General features: G+C 38.2%; 2 protein-coding genes across 3 annotated transcripts; one reads left to right on the top strand and one right to left on the bottom strand.

The window, feature by feature from the left end:
* Positions 1-2,806: 2,806 nt before the first annotated feature.
* Positions 2,807-6,402, top strand: LOC111236463 (glycine dehydrogenase (decarboxylating), mitochondrial-like; the record flags this gene model as incomplete). The annotated part of the gene is made up of 6 exons (XM_022765197.1): positions 2,807-2,948; positions 3,835-3,946; positions 4,100-4,195; positions 4,319-4,491; positions 4,602-4,682; positions 5,361-6,402. Coding segments are annotated over 6 exons (745 nt in total), but the record flags the coding sequence as incomplete, so codon positions are not given.
* Positions 6,403-7,088: 686 nt separating this feature from the next.
* Positions 7,089-14,545, bottom strand: LOC111236490 (monocarboxylate transporter 13-like). 2 transcript variants are annotated; one of them, XM_022765233.1, is made up of 5 exons: positions 14,037-14,545; positions 13,276-13,538; positions 13,048-13,191; positions 11,303-12,073; positions 7,089-8,973 (listed from the first exon to the last, which is right to left on the bottom strand). In XM_022765233.1, the coding sequence occupies exons 2-5, from the start codon at positions 13,481-13,483 to the stop codon at positions 8,789-8,791; spliced, it is 1,308 nt and encodes a 435-aa protein (XP_022620954.1). In that variant the 5' UTR covers positions 13,484-13,538; positions 14,037-14,545; the 3' UTR covers positions 7,089-8,788. The 2 variants fall into 2 exon arrangements, with proteins under 2 accessions (XP_022620954.1, XP_022620955.1); XM_022765234.1 differs by having other exon boundaries at positions 13,276-13,515.
* Positions 14,546-15,111: the final 566 nt, after the last annotated feature.

The raw sequence follows: 15,111 nt of genomic DNA, 5'->3' as shown, positions 1-15,111 counted from the left end.
ATGCCATACTATACTATGTCGTTTTTAGGACTTTTTATGCCATACTATACTATGTCGTTTTTAGGACTTTTTATGCCATACTATACTATGTCGTTTTTAGGACTTTTTATGCCATACTATACTATGTCGTTTTTAGGACTTTTTATGCCATACTATACTATGTCGTTTTTAGGACTTTTTATGCCATACTATACTATGTCGTTTTTAGGACTTTTTATGCCATACTATACTATGACTTTTTATGCCTTACTACACTATGAATTTTTATGACTTACCATACTATGACGTTTTTATTTCATACTATACTATTTCGTTTTTATGACTTTTTATGCCTTACTATACTATGATGTTTTAATGACGTTTTATTCCTTACTATACTATGACGTCTTTATGACTTTTTATGCCTTAGTATACAATGACGTTTTTATGATTTTTTATGCCATACTACACCATGTCGTTTTTGGTCTTTTAATGACTTTTTATGCCTTACTATACTATGACTTTTTATGACTTTCTATGCCATAGTATACTATGATGTTTTTATGACTTTTTATACTATACTATGTCATTTTTATGGCTTTTTATGACTTACCATACTATGACTTTTTATGCCTTACTATACTATGTCGTTTTTATGACTTTTTATGCCTTACTACACTATTAATTTTTATGACTTTTTATGCCTTAATATACTATGATGTTTTAATGACGTTTTATTCCTTACTATACTATGTCATTTTTATGACTCAGCATACTATGACTTTTTATGACCTTTTTCTGACTTTTTATGCCTTACTATACTATGTCATTTTTATGACTCAGCATACTATGACTTTTTATGACCTTTTTCTGACTTTTTATGCCTTACTATACTATGTCATTTTTATGACTCAGCATACTATGACTTTTTATGACCTTTTTCTGACTTTTTATGCCTTACTATACTATGTCATTTTTATGACTTAGCATACTATGACTTTTCATGCCTTACTATACTGTGACATTTTTATAAATTTTTATGCCATACTATACTATGACGTTTTTCTGACTTTTCATGCCTTACTTTTCATGCCATACTATACTATGACGTTTTTCTGACTTTTCATGCCTTACTTTTCATGCCATACTATACTATGACGTTTTTCTGACTTTTCATGCCTTACTATACTATGACGATTTTCTGACTTTCTTATGCCTTACCATACTATGACATTTTCATGTCTTACAATAATGTGACGATTTTCTGACTTTTTATGCTTCACTTTAACATGATGTTTTTACGTCTTTTTATGCCTTACTATACTGTGACTTTTCATGCCTTACTATACTATGACGATTTTCTGACTTTTTATGCTTCACTTTACTATGATGTTTTTACGCCTTTTTATGCCTTGACTTTTCAAGCCTTACCATACTATGACGATTTTCTGACTTTTTATGCTTCACTTTACTATGATGTTCCTACGTCTTTTTATGCCTTACTATACTATGACTTTTCAAGCCTTACTCTACTATGACGATTTTTTGACTTTTTATGCTTCACTTTACTATGATGTTTTTACGTCTTTTTATGCCTTGACTTTTCAAGCCTTAACATACTATGACGATTTTCTGACTTTTTTATGCCTTAGTATACTATCACTTTTTTACTGTATTTTATGCCTTACTATACTTGGACGTTATCATAACATTTTATTTGTCATTATATTGTTAAGACCAACTCATTTAGAGCATAACTAAGAAGGGGGGTCCACACAGTAACCATTTGAAAAAACCAAAGTTATTAAGGATAACTTAATTTAAGCTAAGCAAACTAGAAAATGTGTCAGTGATGTAGTTTAGGTGTTGGTTGCTATGAAGATGAAAGCCAACTTATACTACATGTACAAGAACTGTGGCCCTAACCAAAACCAATATACAGCCAAACAAAATCAATTTGGGTGGCTGAAAGGCACCAGCCCTCTAGGAGAGCTGTGAGAGAGAGGTCACCTTGAGTCTCTCAGTTTAAATAGGCTCTACTCAGATGAAGTCAGTCCGGTAATCAGGAAGTACCTGGGGAAAAAAAACAAAAAAAGAACAGGAACAGTTCAAAACAAAATAGAGTCATATGGCTCAGGGCCATCACAATACTGTAATGTTTTTATGACTTTTTTAAGCCTAACTATACCGTGATGTTTTATGACATTTTAAGCCTCACTGTAGTATGATGTTTTGAGGTTTTTATGCCTCACTATACTATGATTTTCTCATGCCTATAGTATCACTGTTTCAAGTCTCATTATACTGTTTTTTTTATGTCCCTATATCAAGTCTGATGTTACCATATGTGTCCCCTATAAAAGGATTAGAGATTATTATGACATATATCTTCATATATCAAGTTAGAAATAAGGAAGTATATAAGTAAGGAAATACTGATATCAAAATGAAACTTTATTAAAACATGATTAATAAAAATCTAAATTTCTTATTTGATTTTCTTATATATATTAAAGTTAAACATGCATGTTAGGCTATACTTGAAATAAATATATAAATATGTCTTATATGTTAATAAACCGTTTGGTTGACGGCATTAAAAAGCCAATCTTGTTATGTTCCTACCAATGTTGAGACCAAACCTACACCCTTGGTTTAATAGTCAAAACCAAGACTGTGTGGTTGTGATTTGATCTAAAAAATGTTCTATCTTTGGCAGAACTTATGTGTTTATGCAGGACCCCATCACTCATAGAAAGAGTCTAATTATCTAAACAGGCTTTTACACTTTTGAACCTGACTATGAAATTCATCTAATCCTCATCAGGAAGGCCCACCTTGCCCCGTTCCTGCCGAGCCACCCGGTGGTTGCCATGCAGTCGGTCAACACCAGCAGTTCCCTGGGCACTATCAGCGCTGCCCCCTGGGGCTCCAGTGCCATCCTGCCAATCTCCTGGGCTTACATTAAGGTCAGTGATGTCTGTGGTTAAGATGACATTGTGCTCCAGTACCAAACCATAAACTTGGTAGTAGTAGTTCTGAAGCAAAATCCCACTGACAGAGAATGGTCCAGGATTCAATCCAAGAGATGTCCAAACAGTGCAACAGTTGGATCCAGACCAGTTCACTCAGTTGAGAAAATAAAGACCTTATTGTTTGTATTATTTAAACCCTGTAGCCTGTCGACTTTCTCTAGTTGTACAAATTCAAAGGCAACTGGGTTTGCTATTTTTGTGTGTGCTTAAATATTTAATATTAAGTGACCTCTTTGGGTCTTCACGTGTTGCTGCCACATATGAGCTGTTAAAGTCACTTGGCTGTCATGTGAATTTAATGTCAGTCACATGATCTAAAGTGTGATTTTGTGATAAACTGTCTGGGAAGGAATGTCAGGGTTGTCATTGTAAGTAGCTAATTAGTGTTTTCAGGACACTTATCTATTGTTTATAAGGAAGGAGTGGTCTGAATGGATTGACTGTGCATATTTTAGAGGGGACAGATGATTTTAAGAGGAGTGAAAGAGTGGGCCTGTGATAGTCTTCAACATTGAAATAGCAAAAAAAAATTTTGTTTTCTCGTGTCTTCATGCAAAGCAGGATTAATTGAGGTTTTCAATTGAAAATTTTACATGGACATTTTAGCAAAAACTAAGCTACATGGCTGAATATGTCATTAGTCAGTGATGCAAAAATCAGATGTTAGTGTCTACATAAAGAGAAATTTTCTTACCATGGATTTGAATGATTATAGACTGTATTAATGGGTGTGTCAGTTTTAATAGCCAACATTTTTAATGAAACTCTTCTGATTGGTGAAAATGAACTGCTGACATTAATCCTGTTTGTGGTGTTCTAGATGATGGGAGCCAAGGGACTGCTTCATGCTACAGAGGTGGCCATCCTCAATGCCAACTACATGGCCAAGAGGCTGGAAGGTCACTACAAAGTCCTCTACAGAGGCAGGAAAGGTATGATATTGAAAGCATGGTTTCTATCAGTGCGTGTGTGCTGATCTACTTTCTACACTTCTAGGGTTTACTGCAATCAATTTCAAAAGACTTAATGCTTCTAAATTTCAGTTTTAAAGGTTCTCCCTCATGTCCTTGTGTTGGTCTGAACAGGATTTGTAGCCCATGAGTTCATCCTGGATGTGAGGCCATTCAAGAAGACAGCCAATATTGAGGCTGTCGATGTGGCCAAGAGGCTGCAGGATTATGGTAGGCTGAATTCTATACATTTTGTACCTTATTTTTGTCCTTTATAACCACTTAAAGTTTGGATATCTATGAATATGAAGCTGTTTCTGATTTGGGTGGGTTTTTTTGTGCTGGTTTGTCTAGGTTTCCATGCGCCCACCATGTCATGGCCAGTGGCTGGTACACTCATGATTGAGCCCACAGAGTCAGAGGACAAAGCTGAGATGGACCGGTTCTGCGATGCCCTGCTTGCTATCCGACAGGAGATTGCAGACATTGAGGAGGGAAGGATGGACTCCCGCATCAACCCACTCAAGGTATGCTACTGGAATGATTTGTCCCTTTGTTTGGGGTGAAAAGATGCACTATATTGTATGATATAAAGGCTGTGACATCTACCATCTGAGGTCCTTATGTATGTGTGCAGATGGCACCTCACTCTCTGGCCTGCATCTCATCCTCTAACTGGGACAGACCTTACTCCAGGGAGTTTGCTGCTTTCCCCTTGGTGAGTGTCCTCATCTCTCTGACTTAACACACTCCCTGCTAAAACTTCTGTTTAGCAAAAGGTGCTTTAGATAAGAAATCCATGGTCTTTGTTGACCCCTAGTGGTGAGAAGTATGAATTGCAACAACATTGGAACAATTTCTTACCCACTGCATTAGTTTCATCTACACATCACAAAATTTGTTCGGATTCTAGTTTTATTACAGTTAAATGATTGTACCAACTTAAATTTAAGGCTGGTGTTATATTATTTTTATTGACTGCGAATCTCCTTAAACAACATAACCAATAATATGTTAGTCTCTCTGGTTGTACTTTCCTACTTCCCTTAACGGTTTGTTGCATTCGCCCCAAGCCCATTTTCTTACTTATCTCTCATGCTATCTGGCCATGCAGATAAATGGTGCAATATACCCATCCGAGATTTCTGCCTTTTTCGGCCAATAAAAAAAAGAGATGAATAGCATTTTCTTTGTCAGGCATCTTTGAAATATTACATGAAAACAATTCAACAGCGCCATCTTTCTAGACACATATGGTGTCATAAAAGTACTTGTATAACTAACTCAACAGTACAGTTTCTGATTTTGTCCCAACTTAACTGTCTTCCATTTCAGTGCCTTACAGTAAATCACTGACTATCTTCTCACCATTATGTCCCTGTTTTTTACTCTACAGCCCTTCATAAGACCCGAGACCAAATTCTGGCCGACCATCTCCAGGATTGACGACATCTACGGCGACCAGCACCTCGTGTGCACCTGCCCACCTATGGAGGTGTACGAGTCTCCATACGAGGAGAAACGAGCATCCTCATAGATGGTCCCCCTCATCTGGTCCAGTCCCAATGTCCCACCTAAGCTCTAAGCACTCAAAACTCAGACTTGAAACGTTTGTGTGCTCAGTGAAAATGTGAGGGAGGGGAGGGGAGGGGGCTAAAAACACTACTTTGTGAAATCGCATTAGCTGGGGCAGAAGTTTTTCTGCTGTGTGTGACACTCTCACTCTAGTAGTTTAATAAATTTGTGAGCAACATTTGCTGAATTTTTCATAAAATAATAGCCTCTATATTATTGTTTGATCAAATTAGGTAAAAACAAAAATGCAGAAGTAATGCTGTCAGGCTCACATTAAACTAGGCAGTCTTGGCTGCTATCATTTTCTTCCACCTGTCTATTTTTTTTTTTGTTGTAAGACTTTCTCTGGCAAACCTTGTTTTTAACATTAGTGTCCTGTAAACTGTTAATCCCCTTAAAAGGAGCCTGCAGCAGTGCAAAAAGTCTGTAAGAAAGCCTTCAAGCACTTTCCGATTTCACAATTAACAGCCCTGAGCCTTTAGCCTACTTATTACAAATGGGTGTCAAAAGTCTATGAGTTGGATGTTGGGACTGGGCTTCTGTCTGATTGCACCCTCTTCACTGGGGTCATGGGGTTTACCCTTCTCGAACTTTAATGGACCAAAGGTGCAACTTCTAAGCGCTCTGTAACACACCTGTGAAATTCTGTACTTTGAGCTGAGTACAGTTCATTTTTTGACTCCCAGCATCATATAAAAAATGCCCTTGGTGCCTCTATTCTGTTGTGTAAAATAGCTGCCTTTACTTTCCCTATTTTTTTTTTTTCCAAACATGACAAAATATAGGAGTTAGTTTCCTTGTAGGCTTTTGTTAATATGCATCTATAGTATGAAAATGTTTTAAAGTATGTTGTGACATTTGTTGGCTACATAGCAAATAGTCTTAATGTTAATTTTAAATGAATTTTCTAATCTAAATGTTGTCTCTTGAAAAAAAATGTCTGTATTAAACATTTGTCTTTAAGTGGACGCTGTAAGTTCTCATTTTAGGCAACACTGCCACAGAGTGGTGACTCTGGGAATATTTTTCAATTTCACACACACAATCTTGACTTCATACTATAAAAACAAATGCCCTTCGCAATTTCCCAAAGCCCAAGTTGACATGTTTACATGTCTTGTCTGACCAACAGCCTGAAATCCAAACATATTTATCAAACTCACATTTGAGAATTTGGGACTTGCACTATTTTTTAGATGTAATAGATAATCCAGATTAATTTCCTGCCAATCCACTAATTGTTTCAGCTATATCTGAAGCCTTTAGCCATGTGAAACCAGCGGAAACCAATTTGAGAATTGGTTGCATAACTGTACTTTAACCCCTAAGCAATTTGTACAGCACATGCCACAGATTCCTAAAAGACACTACAAATATCCTCATCCTGATATCAGTTTCAGTGGACAGCTCTTGAAAGTTTGACCAGGCTGTTTGGGATCTGCCTTTAGTTTTTTCCAAAGATGTATGAGGGTAGAAAAATCAGACACAAAAGTCTTTCAAACAATAAGTTTATGTCTTAAAATGTGTTTAACTGCTACCAGAGCTGGTGACATAAAAGAACATTTGATATATTGAGACAAACCTTTAAAAACCTTTAAGGCTGAATTTCACATTTCAATTAAAACATAAAAAGATGCAGAGGTAACATGATGCTATTAACTCTACTGTTACAACTAAGTCCTTAAAATGGCTTTAAATGTCCATTTTTCAAATCGGGAAACTGCATATGAAAACTGATTTGAGTGGACAAGATGAATAATTTTAAGTCATAACAGCAACATCATGACCGCAAGAACAGAATACAGCCTTTAACCACTACACAAGTGGCACAGAAAATCAATATGTTGCGTCAGAGAAACCTGAGCAGGAAAGTTTGTGGCCAGACCCACATGTGGTTAACAGCTGTGTTGATATACAGGAGTCGTATATCTTCAAAGAAAGTAACAAAACAATACTTTTGCTTTAAAAAAAAAACAAAAAAACACTGGGTCTTAATCAGAAATAATATTCCTATTTATCTTTAGTCGAGCCCACACAGAGAAACAAGCTCTGCTGACAAAAAAAGTGTCAAAAGGCTTCATCAAGGGGACTAAAAGAATAAATAAGCTTGAATGATTCATGCAATAATACTGATACTATGACTGTCAGCAAATCCCATGAAAAGGCCAAAACCAACAACTATTCATCCTTCTAATGAGTATCACTGATATGTCTTATTCCTGCCACAGAGTTCCACTGTTAAAAACGCATCTATGTTAGCACCGGGTGATTCATTATCATAAACACAGCCACTGAAATTTATTTTGAGTCCATCCCATAGACATAAATACAAGCAAACCAAATCTGCACCCACAAATGTCTGTATATAAGGATGGATGTTTTCTTTGCCTGTTAGAATGAATGTAAGATGTTTGTATGAACAAAAGTGCGTGCGAGGTTAGCAATACAGTTCTAGGCTGAGCTGTGTCTAGAACTGTTGAGGGGTTATTTGTGTTCATGCCTTGTTGCAAATAGACCAGCATTGAGTGAAATTCTCTGAATCTCTGTGTGCTACGTTTGTCCTCGTCTACAGTTGATCTTTAAATTGGACCCCAATCTGACTGCTTGAGGTTCCACAGAAACCCTCAACATTTGAGATTTAGTTTCAGTAGTAAGTGTTGCAGCTTTAAATCCTGAAGTTTGCCGAGTTCCAGGAAAAACCACCATAATCGCCCCTGACAAATTACACTGATTTTAAAAGATCAGACTTCAGTAGAAACAAAGGGCCTTGTGGCTGAGAAGCACAGACAGGGTAGGGAGGTCACACTTTGATGGTTAAGGTCTTTTACATGGGATTTGGTCTCAATAAAACACAGCACTAAAAACATTTAGTGTGAGCTCAAACAGATGTAGAACCCCTGTGACTATAAGTCCCAAAAATGAAGTGCCATTTGGAGACACAGCTATAATGATGTGCAGGGTTTTGGAGTTTAGCTTAGTATGTTTGGCTGCTTATTTGTTCAGAAGCTGTGGTCCAGGGGGAAAAAAGAAAGCGTGGATCCTGCAGAGAGTCAACATCTTGCAACTAGGATTCAAAACTTGTATAACTGCAAGCTGTAAAAATTATACATGATTCTCTTTCTGTTTGTCTTTGAGTGTCTGTCTGACAGACATTGCACCTCATTTACATACTCAATCTTCTCTGCTGATACATACATCAGTGGCATCCAGGGTCATTCAGGTAGAAAATGTCTTATGCAACAGTGTCTCTCACTTGACTTGTCCCGTTTCCCAGTCCTCCTGTTGGCCGATTGCCTGATGAGCGTCAGCCTCCACGGCTTTTCTCCTCTGAACCAGGCGGTCAACCAGGACAACGAACACTGCTGATGAAATGAGGCACAGGCCTGAGAGGTAGAAGGCAGCGCTGTAGTCATTTGTCTCATCCACCAGCCAGCCTGAAACGCAGAACAAGAAACAGAAGCTAGATCACACAGTTGTGCCAGGGCTGAAAAATAAATGATCATATATATATATTCCTACAGGAGACATGAAGTGATGTTTTTGCCATTTTACCTTTACCTGCACTTGTGGATTGAAAAACATGTGTCATATGTTCCTTCTTAAATTTGTTAAATCCAATCTGGAGAAATGATTTGCCTCATTCAGAACTTTTATTAGAAAAATTAGTGAGTCTGTTAAGTGATCAGATTAGTGTCTCTTTTCTGGAATTGAATAGAATGATATTGAAACAGAATGATAAAAACTGAACAGGGCATCCAACAAACAGAGTGATATATAATTATCAGACATGATCAACAGAAATAAGACAATTATCCCACTTTGCAGAAACTATTTAAATCTCTGTAATGTTGCCTAGATTTAAATATAAAAAGAGAGATATTCAAAGTAAGGGTGTAGGTTTGGTCTCAAAATTGGTAGGGCTCAACAACCCATCAGAATAGGTGGGCTATGGCTACGTTAAATATAAGTTAGGGATTTACAATTAATCTATAATAATGTATATTTAATCAAACTATCATTTTAAAACCTCACCTAAAACCCTGAAGATACCTCTGTTTCCTCATCAGCCTTCTCTATCTGCTGTTGTTCCAGCATACAAAATAGTTAATTGACATTTTCATGGGATCTCTCAACAGAAAACTAAAACTAAAGTCATAAAATCTAATAATACATATGCCCATAATGTATTTATTTGTAAACCCACCTCCACCCTGATAACCGAAATTTGTAACCGATACGCCAACACAAAACTACTACTACATAAGGACTCTCACTGTGGCCTTAAGGTGTTTCATTTATTTTGTCCATCCCATATATACAGTATATATAAGTGAAAGCAGGCTAAATAACAGAAACACCTCTGTATAATTTAATACAACTACACACACTACATCCTCAAAAACGATCTTACAGTTGAATCAACAACTGTCTAAAACAATTTTAATAAAAACTGATCATTATAACCTTCATGAAGGAGAATTTCCTGCAGGACTGTTGTATTAGACTACACCAGTTTTATTTACATGTTCCTAATAAACTCAGAACTGAGTGTATATTAGTAATTATCAGTTGTATGCACAGACTGCAAAGCACCTGACTGGAATTAATTGGTTGATTACAGTGCTGTTCTCACCTGCAAACTGATTCACCTGGCAGCCTAAAGATGATTTTTAGTTTATTGTTGCTGTCTGAACACAGTTAATGTCGCTGTTTTCTTCATCACACTGACTACCTACCTGCTGTACATTTAAACTTACACTAGTTCACACACTTACACTGCTCCAGCACCCAGAGCTCTCTGCTCCTTTAAGGACTTTCACTAATTCAGCAGCTCAGCAGCATGCTATTCAGATGTGCTAGTTACTTTAGCTTAGCAATTAGCAATAGCTTCTCTCTCTGTGTGTTTTGAACCAACAGATGAACTTGTTCATCAGAGTGTGGTGCTGTTGTAACTTCAGTGTAGAGGATTGTGGTATTTAATACACCTTCAGTGATCTGTGGTCTGCTGTCTTACCTTCGACATGCGGCTCTGCTCATTAACTGCAGCTGCTCTGTGCCCCTCTGTGTACACAGCAGCCTTCAGCCTGATAGACTAACCAATCAGATCTTGCTGTGGGTGGGACATTACTCCAAACCACAGAGTGGAAACTACACACCAGGGGCAGGTGGCTGCATCAAAGCCAAAGTAGGGCATTTTTAAATTAATTTATTTTATCGGTTGTCGGTTAAAGAAAATAACGATACAGATAATTGGAAAAAGGCAGAATATCCCTACTTTTGTTATTTTGGGATGATGCAAGATGATTTGGTGGGGCACTGCCCCCCAAGCCCATGCCTAGAGCCATGCCCACATCGGAATGATCTAATAGGACTTCACTCCAAACATAGTGCGAATGAGTTCACTCAATGGTAGGGACAATTCTGTCCTCCCGAATATTGGTAGGGACATGTCCCTACTGTCCATATGCAAACCTACGCCCTTGATTCAAAGATAAAAAAGAGATCTGGGCTTCTTTAATTTAGATCCAAAACCAGACTAAAAGTCTACGGCCATGCTTGTGGCCCTGTGAGGCTGTATCTAGGCACAGTGAAAACCTGCCTCATGCTAATCAATGTTGTCACATTGCTTCACCAAGAATAAACACAGAAGCATGTGAGTGCTAATTCTTTTGCATTTCATTTAAATTCCTTCACATTCGGCTCCATATTCTGGCTACTACAGTTCTTTTTTTTTACCTGATAATCCAAACACGGACTGCTCACCTGCAGCAGGTGGACCGATGAAACCACCAATGCTTCTGAAGAGCATAAAGAGCCCCAGTCCACTGTCGAATCCCTCTAGGGTCACAATGTCCACGATGGAGGTGATGTGAATGGCCACCACGCAGCCGAACAGGAAGCCGTAGAGCGAGGCGAAACCCAAGATGGCCCAGTAGTTGTGGCTGACTGGCAGCAGCATGAGCACGACCCCGAGGAGAGTGACCACCATGGTGAGCAGCTGCAGGTTCCTCAGTAGCCTCATGTTGGCTACCCACCCACAGATCAGCCTTCCAGCCAGGTCAGCCAGCGCCAGGACAGAGAGAATGGAGGCCGGCCAGTACTTATCCATCCCCAAACTGTTGGCAAAGGGCACTAGAAAGAGAGGTGGGATGAAGAAACCTGCTGCTGCAAAGATGGCGAACAGGATGTAGAGTAAAAGTTCAGGCTTTCTCAGCAGGGAGAACTGGAAGATAACCTTCCCCTTTGGTGGACTGTCTTCTAGACTGTCTTTGGCTTTTTGGATCGAGCCCTGCTTCGTCTCCAGAGGTCTCATGAGGGCACCGCAGACACACAGGTTGAGCTGAAGGCCTCCGATGATGAGCAAGGCGCCTTGCCAGCTGTACGTCTCAATGAGCCACTGGAAGAAAGGGCTGAACATGACGGCGAACACACACTCCCCTGAGCTGGCAATGGCGTAGGCGATGGGACGCCACCGCACAAAGTAGTGACTCACCATGCTGTTGGCAGGGATCCACGAGAAGGAAATGCCTGTTCCTGAAAACAGAGGATGGAAACCTTTAATCATCCAAACTGGTTTATCAACCAAAAAAAGCATCACCTTCAACCAACCCAGCCAGCCAGATATTTTTTGTGCCATATGGATATAAAAACACCAAATAACATCCGATTGCTGAAGCAGAATTAATAGGTGAAGACATATTTGGCAAATCCTCAGATTTAAGGCTGGATGCAGTAAAGTGTTGGCGTCGTTATTTGAAAAACTGAACTGAACTGAAAACTGAAATTATTAATCAATTATCAAAATAGTTGAAGATATACTTTTTCGATTGGCCAATAGATTCAACAACTAATCATTTAAGCTCAAACATGCATTGGAAAAGTTCCTTTATAACATTCATAGTTGTTTGTTTTGTCATTAAATAATCTCTTTATCTAATAACAGCTGCTTTCAGTCATAAAAATAGATGGGAATCACATGTTTTGTGACTCTAGCTTTTGCATGAGAAATACAACATATTTGAATGGCTACATGTTATTATCTCCCATTCTACTCTCTACACTTTGTAAAATGGTGTTCATGCTGTCATAAATGTCAAATGAAATATCTAATTCTAATTGTATGATTTGTGTGTGTTGACTGATCAAACCTAAATAACTTGCCTCTGGAAACTGATTGTGGGAGTTTGTGAATACATATAAAAATATGTCTTTAAACCATAATTTTGCTTCTTTAGAGAGTCATGCACATACTGGTATTTATAACTAACAAATAATTAATGTGAAGGTGTAAATAGTCAAATGTGTCTTATCTTGCTTCTTTTAAGTGTGTTCCCACCCTCTCTCCATCAAATATGAAAATTAGTAAAATTAAAATAATTATAAATGGCAACATGTGGGTCTCATATGTTGGCAGATCTGATTTGCCATTTCTCAGACTATAACTGACCAAACGGAGTAAGTCAAAAGAGCAGAAATGCTTTCTGGGTTTCAGAGTATGTCCTGAGTACCTTGCAGGATGCCCATGGTGAGATAGAGACAGGGTAGACTGAGGTCCAATGATGCCAGCAACATTCCTGAGGCAGTCAGCAGGCCTCCGACTATGATGACCACTCTTTGAGAAAACTGTAAAGTCAGTGCACTGGCTACTGGAGCTGAGGAAAGTATGAAAACAAGACTGTAAAAACACCTTGAGTTAAAAACAACTGAAAACTTTGGGCCAAAAACCATATCTTTACCTCCCAGGTGAAACATGGCAATGGTAGTGGAGGTGACCCAGGAGGTGGTGCTGGTCAGGACTCCGAAGTGACTCTGGATGTCCAAGAAGAAGATGCCGAAGTTCTTGAGGACAGCAGCAGTAAGGCCCATGATAAAAAAGGCAGACATGACCACTACCCAGCCATACCCCCCGTCAGGAGGTCCAGCTCTCGTGGACTTCATCTTCATCAGCTACTCTGCAGGCTGCTCTCCTGCCTGTGCTGAAAGGTTGCCTTTCAATAAACTGACAACCTGCAAGGTTAGGGCTCATGGAAATGAGCATGCAAAATGCACACAGCTATGTGATCAAACCACTTTAAGGGCAGTCAAATATTTTAACACATTGACCGTGGTGTCAAGCAGCTCAGGGCATTTACTTATTTCTTCTTTAAGTACAATTTTGACATACTTGTGTTCAGTTTTTGGTAACCTAAACATTTTTTTAAATACTTTTCATGTTATACAGGACCTTCATACATGTAAATGTTAGACACGAGTCTAAAACAACAGCACCACAAAGTACAGCCTCAAAAAATTACCAAAATAAGTTAATAAAAATGAACATTTAGTTAAGGTATGAGGTTTGGACTACATTACCTATGTTTAATTAAAAATAATTCTGATAATTAAATAATAATTTGATTAACTACTTTTGTCTTTATCTTGTTTTTATTTTACAATATCTTGTGTGCAAGACATAAAAAAAACAAAAAACATTTTCTCGGTGCGCAATCAAACTTACTTGGGATAGTTGAGGTGCATTTTGCTGCTAATACTTTATGTCGCTACTACGGCGTATTTTTTTAGTGATATTACAACTTTTACTTAAGCACAGGATCAGAGCATTGCCTCCACCACTGCTCTTTGTACAAGGCTTTTAAACGCACTACGGTTTCTTCAAATTAAAAACATAGATAACACAGATTTAGATGCCACACCCTACCCAACTCACTAAGATTGAAACAAAAAAGAACATTTTGTTTAAAATCCAAGCTCACGTTTTTTTCCGTTACGCTCCTACTCTCGGCGTCCTCGACATATCTCTGCTCCGGGTACAAACATTGTTCTGAGGTGAAGCTATCAAACCCGTCTGCCTTTACATTCGCATTGCGCTCTTATTCTGAAGTTTAAGGTAATCACATTGCAACAGAAAGAGGCTAGCGTTCGTTCTTAGGTTTTGGTTTGGTTACACCTTTTTTTACACGTTCATCAAACTCGCAAACACAGCGAAAAAAGAACAAACGCTGGGACTATTTAGAGCAGTTCTAAAGATAAACATCGTGTACAAGCCCGATGTCCACCGGTCAGGCGACCTCGGCTCTGGTGAAGCTAAAGCTAATCCGCAGCGTACGCAACATCCGGATTTCATAATAAAGTGTCGAACTCGATGTAACTAAAGTTGTATGCTATGCAAAAGTGTGGCTACCCCTGGGAAAATGACATATTTTGTTGATTTTTGAAGTGAAAAGAGGTAAATACAAGTGCTGTGGACAGATGAAGTTAATTTTGGCCACAATCACCAAAAGTATGTTTAGAGAAACTCTTAATATTGCTATTATTTGCTACAGGGGCTGCATTGACTTCTTTTCACTTCAAAAATCTACTAAACATGTAATTTAGCTAAATAAAGCTTCTCCAAAGGGAGCATAAACAAATCAATAGCTCTGTTAATGAAAGGCGAAGTTGCTCTGTAAAGAGATCAGACTGACCTTTTTGTGGAAGCCTATTTATAGCTCAACTGTTTCAATGTGCAAAGCTATGGAAGCCTATTTCCACCAGAAAAAAATAAAGTACTAAGACTTTATTATTAGTATAAG

This window comes from Seriola dumerili, unplaced genomic scaffold, assembly GCF_002260705.1.
Source record: "Seriola dumerili isolate Sdu_G_001 unplaced genomic scaffold, Sdu_1.0 BDQW01000668.1, whole genome shotgun sequence".
Classification (NCBI taxonomy): domain Eukaryota; kingdom Metazoa; phylum Chordata; class Actinopteri; order Carangiformes; family Carangidae; genus Seriola; species Seriola dumerili.
The sequence above is the reverse complement of the archived record's forward strand: the minus strand, read 5'-3'. Positions and strand labels throughout refer to the sequence as shown.